Below are 13,181 nucleotides of genomic sequence, written 5' to 3'. Positions count from 1 at the left end.
TGTGGCTAAGCTATGAAGCCATCTTTAAATCTTTCCTCCGTGTCCTTTTGGGGTTCTCAGCAAACTATTCACATACTATCTCTTAGGTCCTTTGGATGTGATTAATTGAATTTTTCCGCTTCACTATTCATTAGAGTGATACCCAAATATTTTGAACAATCTTTATATGAAATATGACCTCACTAGGTCTGCAGATTAACTTCCATTATTGTAATCCTGTTTTCTTCATTTTTAATTTACTTCCAATTTATCCTTCATATAAAGTTCCCCTCTCTCCATTTTGGTCACTGTGGGTAGTGGTGTCCATTTGTAAATGAGCCCTTATTAGCTTCCAGCCTTGTCATTTAGGTTTCCATTTCTTTTTGTGCTCTTGTGTGTAACTGATTGCAGTCTTTGATCATCTGCTGTTAGTCCTCCCTGTTCCATAATTGTGTGAAAAAGCAACAAAGAAAGACCCAGGAAAGAGAGGACAATGGAGCCCGAGTTCTCATTAGAGTGAAATGGTTGAAGCTCCCAGAGTTCTGTTCTTATTGTCACTGTGCGGAGTTTCTTCTTTCAGACTATGAAGAAGATTTCGAAGTGGATGAGGAAAAGCAAGATGAGAGAGCTGAGGATGAGGGTCAGGCTGAAGATCAGACAAGCATAACATCCAAGTCGCCTGAGGAAGGAGAAAAAGATAATTTCAGCCTTGAAAAGGAGACTGAAATCTCTTCAGAGAAGGCACCCGATGCCCGTGCCTATGAGAACGGCGAGGATGACGGCTTGGACAGCGAAGAGGAGGATAAACAAGGCAGGTTACAAAGTGTTATCAGGGTGCTTTTGACTTTGCTTTCTGTAAGGTTAATAAGACAGAGATGCAGAGTTATCTAACCCAAGAATCCCCCAAGAATCCCAGCCAGCCATGCCTCAGCGAGTTTCTGAATTGAAGATCTCTTCCTTAGTCTGTTCGCTTTCCTAAGTTTGGAAGATTTTAGCAAGACATTAGATCGGCCTTGCAGTAACCTGTGCTCTGTCTAGTTAGAAAGGTTGTTACATTTTTTTTATCTCAAACTATTTCAACACACACACACACACACACACACACACACACACACAGAGAGAGAGAGAGAGAGAGAGAGAGACAGAGAGAGAGACAGAGAGACAGAGAGACAGAGAGAAGATTCCAAGTAGTTCCCTTAAAGGTACTCCAGAGGGATACTGAGGCAGACTTTCCTTCTGGGAAAGAAAAGTCAGAGAAACAGTCAGCAGTATGGCAGGTCCGCTCGTAGTTTCCAAAGGTCTTATGTAATATGATTGATGGGTAGCCCACGATACCTGCTTGCAGCCAGATTGACGCTGGCTTCTGGTGCAGACAGAAGAACATTTCAGCCCATTAGTAAATGTTAGTCCTTTCTACTGGACGAGCAGCCAGTGGTCTCAACGCTCAGGGCATCCTAAAAGCCCTTTGGGGGGCACTGGGACTCACAGAGACTCACAGGCAGGCTCTGTCAGGATGGTGCCTGTCATTTCTCCCTGACAGTGGGAGTGACAGAGTCAGCTCTGAGGGAGGAGAAAGAGTCTTCTGCAAGTAGACGTGACCGGAGTAGCCCCTGGCCCACACTTAAGAGCTTCTATTCACTGAAAGGATAAACTAAGCAAGGGCTTGTGCTTTGGGATGTTTCTCTTGTCTTTATTTCTTTACAATTCTGCCATGAACACAGACAGTGTGCTGAGCTACTAGGTTCATAGGAGGGTTTGCAGGTTTAACCTCTTTCAGCTTAAAATGACTGTAAGTGTTCAAAGGAAAAATAAAGATCTTTTTAGGTAGGACAAGACTTTTTAAAAGATTTTAATTCACTTAAGTTCTGTCTAGTGAAACAAGGGACACATTTCCTATTTTGTCATCTGAAGGTATTCGGCCTATGATCTGTGTCTTTTAGTTAAAGAATTTTCTTGGCACCTCATGGGCTTTTATCAATAATGATAAGAATGGTCACACTATATTTGAGTCTTTGTGGTTTTGGTATTTGTAACTAGAGAATGGGGTTACATTATGGGTGTATTTTGAGTTGCTGACTTTTTTAAAGCTTGCTTTTCATTCCAAATTATTTTTCTATATAAAAATATCAAATTTTGATTTCAGGAATTATTAAGATACTATAAAAATTAAGCAATCAAGTTGATTATGAATAAACGTTTAGTTTGTAATTCACTCTCTTCAAAATTAATTTATGATGTTTTCTGTTAGCTTAGTGGGTGCACATGAATCTACTGATATTTTAATTATCATCTTCTGCCCCACAGCCCCTCCATTAGTGCCCCACCACCCACTCAAGTCACAGTCTGGCAGGGCTTCTGTTCCCACAGCCCCAGCTCGACTGCGGTCATGATATGTAGGTTTAAATTAAGTCTCTATCATTTTATTTGTCAAGAAGACTCAGGAGTCAAGGCTGGAGTGAAACCTACTCCCCAGAGAGGCTGAGTAACAACTAACTAACCTTGCTTTTTGACCAAAGAGACCACAAGAGACTTCTTCACTCTTCCCAGAGCCAAAAGAGTTCAGACTCTAGTCCCCTCCCTTTCCTTCCCTGCATCTTCTCTATCCAAATTGCTGGCTTCTCTATGGTCAATTCTGGTCAGCTGATCACTGGCTCCACCCCCCCTGACTCAAGGTTTAACTTTATTGGTCAGTCTTTGGAATGTCAGAGTGCTATCAAAATATTCTACAACAAATTTAAGCAAGCTTGTTCTAATAGTTAATACACACGAATTAAAAGCAAAAAAGAGCAGCCTTACATAGAGTAAAAGAGAAAACAGTTTTGTTTCAAACCAGGAAAGGGTCCATGAGGATGTGAACAGTATCTTTCGTACTAAATTGCCCGACAGCCAAGGTAAAAAGCAAAAGAAACGCTATTAGAAAATGCAGAATGACGGTGATTCGGTGTATTTGCAAATAAAACTGACGTTCATATTTATTACATTGCTCAAACTTTTAGGTATTTTAATATGTTGAGATGGATCTTTTCTGTAGATATTTGCATTTTAAGTTTCTTACACAAAATTTGTGTAAAATATAATGTGTCAGTTTGAATATACATACGGAGTTCAGTTCATAGTTCTTTATTACTCAGACCTGAATAATTCAATAGAAAATGGTGCTATCGTATAGAAAAATGTTTCGTCTTAGTCGATATTTTCAAAGGAATTATCCAAGTGATTTGTCTGTCTATAAATACATTAAAATTAATTTGCTGTAAGTATAAGCGATTAGGAACACAGATGGCTTGGGTTTTCATGTCTGCTGTAACAGGGTGAAGATATTAGGCTGTTGCTGTCGCAAAGATCCTGTGAACTCCTTGGCTCTCTAGTTGTCTGAGCTTTGTACTTTCTGGAGATCAAATAAATATTCCTAACATAATAAGCTTTTATATTCACCAAGAGGAAGGGATGGGCAGGTCTTCTTTTCTTCCTTCCAGGGACAGCTCCGAGTGTCTGCGCCATGACTACTAAATACCAATCGTGATGGGGAGTCTGGCACTGACTGGTGCTCTGTGTACCTGGCTGTGCTGTAGCTCACCTGGTGACCCCTGCTCAGAAGGACTGAGTTCCACAGTGCCTGTGTGTGTGTGTGTGTGGGGGGGGGGATTGCTTCATCTACCTTAAACAACCTTCAGAGCAATTCCTTCCCCCTTTTTATCTGCATTTTGCAATACACAAACTGGCAAATAGTGGAATCAAATAATTCAAAAGTCATATAGCCAGGAAGTTCTGCAATTCATTCGCAATTATAACCAAAGCTCAAAGCCTGCACTTTGGAGGAAAGATAGGTTTCCCAAAAGCAGAACATATCCATTTACCTACAATTAAAATCACCATTGATTTTAAATTACCTACAATTAAAACACCATTGTTTCCTGCAGTTCTACAGCTCAGAGGCCTTTTGGCTTCTTTTGCTACTTCTGCTTTGTTTTTACAAAGGGGAAGTAAAAACAGAATTTCTAAATTTCCCTAGATTGTCCTTTCTCTCCATGAATAATTTCTCTCCATTCCTAGGCCTTGCAAGGTCTCCCTTCAGTGACTCTGTCCACTGGGGCAGATTGAGTTAATACCTTTAACCCTATCCAGTAGGAGGTCAGTATTCAGACATTCCCCATGTATTAAATGTTGTCTCTCAAATTACACAGATGATTAGCACAAACAACCATGCTAAGAAAACCAGGACGGTGTGTTGCTTTGCTATTCTCTTAAGGACAGTATCACAAGAGACTTTGTAGATACGTTTAAAGGGCATATTTTGACATCACTCCTTCTAAGGTACTTTGGCTGTGTGATCTCTGGCTAATATTCATGTTATGTGGTTCTTAGACTATTAACTGAAAAAGATAAGTAGAATTACATAGAGGCAGAATAGATAATGCTTTAAATAGTTATGGAATGAGAGCCACCAGGACAGTCACTTCACAAATGCTGGGAAACTTTTGAGTCAGAATTGAACTGGCAAGCTATTTTCTCTTGTCATTTCAATAATGGAATTCTCAGAGTCCTTTTGGGGGCCCTTTCAGTCCTGAGTGTTCGCAGGCACTGCCACTTTGCCAGAGCTCTGAGATACAGTTATCTCACTGCTTGTCTGTGTCCTCCCAGGAGGCCTCCTGTCTTCTGGACCTTCATTAGTCAGATTCCATTGTGTTGCTCGAAACTACGCTTCTTAGTATGGAACATGTAAGAGTTGGCGATTTCATCCGGCTAATACATAGCATTTATTAGAGATGACAATATTGTGCAGTGGATTTCATGGAAAATGCAGCGTTTCACCTACCAAAGAATGAGAGGCATAGCGTGGGCACGGAATCCCAGACACCTGTGCATCCCTTTTATTGACATGATTAAGAATCTTGCTGTTAGTGTTTGGATGTGTTTCATTTGAACCTGCCTGCACCTGTTCCCAGGGGCAAACCATTGCCCAGGCTGTCACTCTCGTGACAAGTCAGCCCTGTTTAAACTGCCAGCTCACAATTGCACTGCACACTTTGATGAATCCACTGTCGAGTGGCCCATGAGTGATGGAGGAGAGCCGACTCAGAGAGGACCCTGCTCCAGGAATGGCGTGTGCCGCTTCCTGCCATTTCAAAGGGACGATGGCTTCTGATCTCTGCATTTCTGTTCGCAACCCCGGACACTAATTTACCAGCAGAAAATGCTTTGTTAAAGATGAATGCTGTGAGTCTGGTAGGGAAAACACTGCGTGACCAGGAATGCACTTTTCCTGGGCAGTTTGGAGGTCTAAGTAATTCCTCATGAGAAAAAAAGGGGAGAGGCGGTGAAGATAGACAGGAGAGCAGGAGGCAGACAGTGTTGTTTCTCTGACTACTCAAAGAGCCAGATTTAAAGCACATATTTGTTTTATAATAGTTCACTTGTGTGTTCTTCAGTTTGATAAAGCCGATGCCATAGACCTAAAATCTCAGAGTTGCCAAACATTCAATTTACTGCAATTAAGATTCTTACCATCTTGGGATTTTATTCTTTTGCTTAAATATATACTTTGAGGATTGCATATATGTACCCAGTGTACTTTGGTCATATTGGCTATGAACTTGAAGAGAAGGCCATGACAAGGTCCTCTTCTATATTGGCATTGTATTTGACATGATTTGACGGACTGACTACTGCAGGGTCATATGCCCGCATCCTGGGTAGGGGAGAGGAAATTATACACAATGGATAGACACTTTATGTGTTCATTTTTGCACGGCTTGTCATTATTTGTTTCTTTTCACTTTGTTTCATGTGGATGGGTGTTTGCCTATATGCATGGAAGTCTGTGGTCCACCTGCTTGTTTCTGGTGGAGGCCATAAAACATCTTTGGGTGCCTTGTAACTGTGGTTGTAGACAGTTGGTGCTGAGCACACACCCAAGCCCTCTGCATGCACAGTGAGTGCTTCTAACCCTTGAGCCTCCTCTCCAGCTTCAGTCAGTCATTTCTTAATAACATGCGTTCCTTTAACCCACTGCTGGCTGCTGAAGAAGGAGGCCACAGATTCAAGAAATGATGTGGAAGTCTGCTGTTTTGTGTTGATTTCATTGGTTAAAGAGACTGCCTTGGCCCTTTAAGAGGACAGAAAATTAGGTAGGCGGAGTAAACAGAACAGAATGCTGGGAGAAAGAAGCTGAGTCAAGGAGTAGCCATGATTCTCACTCCCGACACAGACGCAGGTTAAGATCTTCCCTGGTAAGACACCTCGTGGTGTTACAGGGATATTAGAAATGGGTTAGATCGATATGTAAGAGCTAGCCAATAAGAGGCTGGAACTAATGGCCCAGGCAGTGTTTAAAAGAATACAGTGTAATTATTTCAGGCATAAAGCTAGCCGTGCAGGCGGCTGGGTGGCGGGACGCAGCCCCTCTGCTCCTATTTCAACACAGAAAGTTGGTTAAATCCACCATTGTTTAGTCTACATTCAAATACTTTTAAATGAGCTCTTCCGCTATGGCTTTGTCGTTTTTGATGTGTGATAACACTATGTGGCTGAGGCTGGCTTTGAGCTTGAGATCCTTCTGTCTTGGCCTCCCATATGCTGGGAACAGAAGAGCATGTGTCACCACACCAGGCCTCTCTACACTTCTGAACGCACGTGGTTACATAGTTATGATGTCACACAGCAAACTTCTGAAGGAAGATTGATTGACCAGCTCACAATACAAAAGCATAAAGGTTTACACAGTACGGTATGATGTGATTTGTTCTGGTCTCAATACTGAATTCACTATACAGCTTAGCAAGTTCAATCAGACAGTGTAGAGGCGGCTACCCTCTGGGGCTCCTTTTTCCTGTCATAGCTGTATAGTGAGCTAATATGTCCTTATAAAATAATGTATATATTTAACTCAATGGTGAATTCACATATTTCATGGAGTGATAATTGATTACCTGTTGAGGGCCAGATACCTGCTCTTACAACGAATGATGATCTTATACATTAGTTTAATTTATATTTCTATGTTTTAAAACATCTATTCATTCTAGAACAGTGGTGCTCAACCTGTGGGATACCCTACACATCAGATGTTTGCACTATAATTCATAACAGTAGAAAAGTTACCGTTATGGAGTTGGAAAGAGACAAGTTTGTGGTAGGGGGTCACCACAATATGAGGAGCTATACTAAAGGCGAGCAACATTAAGAAGGTTGAGTAGCACTGTTTTAGAATGTTCACTGAATGTTATATTGTATGTGAAGATTTCACCTGAACCCTGGTAGCTGGAATGAAAGGGAAATAGTTCACATGCGCATGCCTATAAGCAGGAACCATTAGTATATGAACGCATGTGCCTTCGCCAAATCAGAAGAACAAAGGAAGTGTCATTTGTGAAGTGAAGGTTTTGTTTTGAATTCTTAAACTTAGTAATAAGAAAGATGCCATTGGCAATACAGTCGGAAAGAGTTGTGGCTCCATTGGCTAGATGTCAATTTTTAATAGAAATTAACCACTTTAAGTTGTATAATTAAACCCAGCATCTTAGATTCTAGCATAAACAACAATGAAGTGACAAAACAGGGTGACAACCAGGACTCTGAGGAACTAGCAAGTTTTCAAGTTTGCTACGTGCTGAGGGGTGTGGGAATAATTAAAAAAAACAAACCAACAAGCTTGCCCTTGGTGAAGATGGCGCAGGCTCTGAGGGTAGGAAGAGTGGAACCACACTTTTTGAGCGCTCTTCAGGACGACTGCTAGGAAAATGAGTCAGCACCCCAGGGAACAGCACAGTTATCCATCTGGTCTGCAAACGTGAACAAATCACTATTCATTGAAGAGCCTGCCTTCCAGCTGGAAGGAAAGGCCGTGGCTCACTTTTCTTTGTAGACTATTTCCTGGCACATTGGATGTTCTCAGCTTTAAGGGATGGGTGTGTCCATGCAGGCAGTTTGCATTGTCAGTGGTATGAGAAAGGGAGGAAAGTTGGGGATTGGATAAATATTAGGGGAACCATGATCCTGCTAGGGACAGGAAACAGTGGGGGACATGCAGTTAGCTTTGGCAGAGCCTCAGACACTGAGTACAGATCTTTTCCTGGACAAGGAGATCAGAAGGAACAAGCTCTCTCAGTAACAGGACAGGGATAGGGACTTTTTGGAAAAAATGGAATCAGGCAAGAGGCTGTGGCTTTGCTTTGTACCTCCAGTAGCCTCTCTATTCTAATGACTAACAATTTCAAATATGTCCTCAAAGTTGCTTTATTTGGAACTTTTTAGTATAAATTTTGCCTTATTTCTAAGAGAGGAAGCACAACTCATTGTGGAAATCCCATTGCACGAACCTGAAGCTTTTTCTGCAATCCTTGTCTTACCCCAGCATCTGCACAGACATGGAGCAAGAAGAGAGAGAGTCAATTACACCAGGAGATGAGGGAGACATTGGAGATGGAAAGGAGTTTGTATTGGGGGTCCGGTGCTACTGAGAGACCACACATTTTCCCTTCTTTCTTTACTGAACATACTCAAAATTGAACCAGGATGGGCTGTTGGTCTTTTGAAATAAGATAATATACCTAATAGAAGCTACTGAAAAAGACAGAAAAGGTAGCCTGTGAGCAGTTCCCAGAACCTAAAGTGGCAATCATCCTGCCAACATTCAGATGGCCTGTGCAGCCTTGGGGTCTCTGACTATGCCGAACGACATATCCTAACTAATGGTACATTGGGGAGAGTCATCCACTAATAAGTGTGAGTTGTTTCCCTTAATTTTTTTTTGGGAGAACAGAGAGTGAATGGCCCAACTAAGGGTCATCTAGAAGCACAGAGTCACCTGGTGCTTGCCCATGGATTGTAGTGACCGGAATGGTGTTTCAGAGAGGCTGCTGCTTAACAGAGCCTCACTAGTGTCTTGGAAGCATTGGCAGGTCTCTGTGGCTATAGTTAAACAGATATAGAGAGCTGTGCTACAGATTGCTGGCAGAGCCAGAGGGACAGGAGGATGATGAAGGAAAGGCTGGCATTTTTACTTATTTAGTTCTCGTCTTTAGTTCCACATTAGCTGGCCCAGCCAAATGTGTTATCATCATACAGTGATACAAAAGTCAGCTAAGTGAATGTGGAACACAGAAGAAATAAGTCTCAAAGACCAGGAAGCTCTGGAGACTCCCACTAGTTGGTATATTCTATATGCATGTTTGGTCCCTTGTACCCTCAAAAGATAAAGTGTTTTCTGCAAAATAATTTTAAGTTCAGAGCAATTGTTTTTTAAAGCAAACATGAGCTTGTGCTTTTCTTATCTGAAGCAATGGAATCAGGGACTTTTACAATTGTGCTCCTTTCTTCCATGGATTCAACGTGTAGGTTCACTCTTGGGAAGTTTTCACAAGCCTTTTAGAGTTCACGTGCAAGCCATTTTTGACTATTGTATGTTTCTCGCATATATCATTCTGACAGTGCATCTGGGGCTTCTATTTTGGCTCTGTGATCTGCAGTGTTATTTCTCCACCCTGTCCTCTTTCACAGATTGCCTTAGGTTGCCCGAAGTTTTTCACCCTTGGGCATAAACTGCCTGGAGAAACCAGGGAGTTTATATTCCCCACAGGGTGGCCCACAGCCAATTATCTCTGTAGTTCAAAGTGAGAAAACCTGCTCGCTCTTAAGCCCATTACATCCCTCCTAGCCCAGCTGCCAGCTGAGTTGAGCTGATTCTGGAAACAGCTCATTGACTGACTGTCTCCCGTGCTTGCCTGGCTTCCTCACTCCCCGAAGACACTCTCCTGGAGCTCATACTCAATTTATCTTCTTCTCGGGCAGCTTCCCTTTAATGTCTCCCTTATAGGGACTCCAGAAAAGGTGTTATCTACATACACACACACCCCAAACACATTTCCTAATGCCCAGCTGCATTTGTGAGTGCAAAGATGGTGCCCAGATGCCAGAGTGTTCTAGGGTGGTAGATTTTACAGTAGATAAAAAATATTTGACATTACTGCTGTGATTAAACAGTAGAAGAAGTCAATATGTGTTCTTACAAAAACAAAGTAGTAGCCGAAATTTCTAATAGCAAAGGTATTTATAGCCTCTCTAGAGATTCTGAAAGAGAATTCAAACCTGGAGTTGGTTTTCTGTTAAATGTGATCTATTAAACTGGCTTGGGGGCACAGACCTTTAACACCCAGCAATTGGGAGGTAGGGACTGGAACTCATGGGGTATAAAGGCAGTGCGAACCGTAGAGTGAAACACTGTTTTGAAATAAGACACAATTAAATAACCATCACTAAAATAAAAGTAAATCCAAACCAAGCCAAAAATCTTTGGTAGTTTGCAGATCAGTTTTTAATCACAATAATAACATAGAATACACTGAGAAAGTGATCCGTTCTCCCTAAAGTTTGTTAATGGGTTAATACGATTTCTTCCCACTATAGTTCCCTATCCGCTGACACATTTACTATATAGCGAAGATGTTATAATTTTATTTTTTGCAGATATTAAGACCGTTTCTTCGAACTCGTCTAGAAGTCACCCCGACTCCAGTGAAAGCGAAGATGAATCTGCTGAGCCGAGCGCAGATGTTCACTCCGGAAACAGTGCAGGGGGAAGTTCCAGAAGTTCCTCTAATCAGGACCTACACGAAAGTGACGACCAAGGAAAATACCACGTCCCAGTCGAGGAGTCCTTGGAAACTGAGATCGAGGAGCAAGAAATCACTAAAGTAGAAGAGGTTCACGGACCTCCGCTGACAGAGGTTAGTTGTTTGCCTGCTGAGGAAGAACCAGTGGAGGTAACTGAAGAGATTACAGAACCCAAGGCGTCTGGGCAGTCGGCTTCCCCAGAGGCGAAGGTTAGAAGCCAGCTCCAGGAAGGAGGCACCTCCGTGGTGGTGGACGGAAAAGCCGACCTCCCTGGGCTGGAAGAAGAGGGTAAGTACAGCCAATGAGGTGACGCCACGCTCACGCACGGCCAATGAGGCGACACGCTCACTCACTCACGTACCTGTGCATGGAAGCTGATTTGTGTCAATGCGACTGCCAGAGCTGAGGAATCAATCTGGATGATTCTGGAAGGATTCTATATTTGCCTTTCTCCTTATCACAGAATTTCACATGTATTTTCAGCTTGCTGTTTTCCTTCTATTGCATTTAAAAATGACTTGATCATTCTTACATAGCCTGTTTCCTATTTTCTGTAAATTCCTTCCTATGGTAATTCTATCTCAATCAAATAAAACACGATACGTGTGTGAAAGTCAAAGACATGTGTGGCTTTTTAGAGGTCGATGCTAACGCTGCTGTTTGTTCCGAGTGGCGGATACATTTGTATGTGTATAACTCATGTGGATGGTGCTTAGCCTGTCCTATGCATGGCTGTATGTTGGCTGTGAACTCATTGTATCATAACCATGGCCATCTCTTCTCTCCGGGGGAAGCAGCCATTTCTTAAGAAGGTTGTGTTGCCAAGAACTGAAGAACCAAGCGGCAGTCCCAGGATTGGGTCAGGTGGAGCAGCCCCAGAGCTCCTTGTCTCCCTGTCATTGTAGATTAGATTCATACACAAGTATTAAAATTTCCTAAGCTATTTCATTCTGAACTATACTCTGACACCGAGCTCTTTCATGGTCGCTGGGTTTCCAGGGTGTGTGGGCAGGTCCTGTTTGATGAGAGAAGTTTAGGGTGGGACAGTGGATTCCCCAGGACCACAGACACATGGAAGGTCAGAAGCTCTGTCACCTCGGAGAAGACAAGGAATGGACAGAGCCCAGTCTATGGCTAGTGAATTGTGTCTTCCTGAGAGAGCATCCTGTATCCTTCCAGGCCTCCAGGCCTCCTCCATTTGCTCTCATCTGCCTTCCCGATAGTGCACCAGGCAAGCTGCTGGGTTCCCAGTTAAATCTGCTTCACAGTTTAATATTATGAATCCAACCATGTTTTTAAAACTTTGAGTCCTTTAATAGTTATACGTTTTAGATCTCTAAAAGCTATTACTGAACTATTCAGGCCTACATCTAGGAATAGAGGATATTGAATAGTTACCTGTCTGTCTTACTGCTAATGTAATCTTGTAGTATGCCATTTTAGTATAGTCAAGACAAGGATGTAGTGAAGCTCCTTCCAGAAAGTGTTAGGAGGCGTGACCACTGGGCTGGTCTCACTAATTGTGTCTAGAATGAGAGAAGGGATGTGACATGTAAAAGTTCAAAGTAGGACAAGTCCCACGTGGCTAAGATCACTTTGGTAGAGCTGCTCTCCATGACTTGAACAGGGATGACGCCAGTAGGCATGCTAATGTGGAGGGAGAAAGCTCATCATGCATTTCTTAAGATGAAACCAGAAACCTTACAGAGCTAAAATCAAGCTTCTGGGAGCTTCGAGGAGACTCCACCCCTTCACTTCTCCAGTCTGCCTTGCACTCACCCACATCAGTCTCTCACCAGCCTCATTTAAAACCCCGCCTTACCATCTCTACGTCTGCCCTCCCACAGACTTCTGCTCCCCTTGTCGTGTCTCTTCAAACTCTTGCCCCTCTGCCCTTTCTAACAAAGGCACATGGGTGCACACACAGAGTCCTGATACCAAGGCTCTTTATCACGTGTGCCAAGGTGGGGGGATGCAAGGCGATCCCTGTAGATTTGCAGAATAAGGATATGGTCTTTCAAGCAGGGGATACTGTTCAGTGTTCTAAACGTTTCAAACAAATTAAGAATGCATGAATCACTTGACATGGGCAATAGGAAACAACCAGAAGAACTTACAGAAAATAAATTATTCATCCTGTAATACCATGTATCAAAATCAATGATAGGAAAAGTTATTTGAAATATTTGAACCATAGATTTTTACATATATTTAAATAAGTAAATAATTTTTGGAAAGTAGGGTTGCCATACAATGGATTGTAATATGCTGATGAATAAAATAACAAGTGTTTAAACATATCAGTAGATTTTATCCCTCATATTTTAGAAATGGTAAGTATATTTGTTTATTTCCTCAAATACATTGGGAAACATATTACATGATGCCTCTAATTTCACAGGCATTTTATAATCTTTTTATGAACAGGTTTGACACTGGAAGGCCAGGAATGAAACTTTTATCCTTGCTAAGCTTTAATACATGAGCCAATTTTGTTAATGTTTATTCTTCATTAATATCTATATAAATACAAATGGAGCATCTATAAACTAGAAAAAAAGGTAGTTTAAAAATACTCTAACATTTATTAC

At 42.0% G+C, this 13,181-nt stretch overlaps 1 protein-coding gene across 2 annotated transcripts in view; it reads left to right on the top strand.

The window, feature by feature from the left end:
• Erich3 (glutamate rich 3) overlaps positions 1-13,181 on the top strand; it is a 96,382-nt gene that overhangs the window by 63,625 nt on the left and 19,576 nt on the right. For both annotated transcript variants that reach the window (XM_041650086.1, XM_041650077.1), the window contains 2 exons: positions 560-790; positions 10,444-10,878. In XM_041650086.1, the coding sequence (XP_041506020.1) occupies positions 560-790; positions 10,444-10,878 (666 nt within the window). The remainder of the gene's footprint in view (positions 1-559; positions 791-10,443; positions 10,879-13,181) is intronic.

This window comes from Microtus oregoni, unplaced genomic scaffold (assembly GCF_018167655.1).
Source record: "Microtus oregoni isolate MIOR12 unplaced genomic scaffold, Mior012 000000F_ref0000247, whole genome shotgun sequence".
NCBI lineage: Eukaryota > Metazoa > Chordata > Mammalia > Rodentia > Cricetidae > Microtus > Microtus oregoni.
This window is presented reverse-complemented; position numbering and strand designations above follow the sequence as displayed.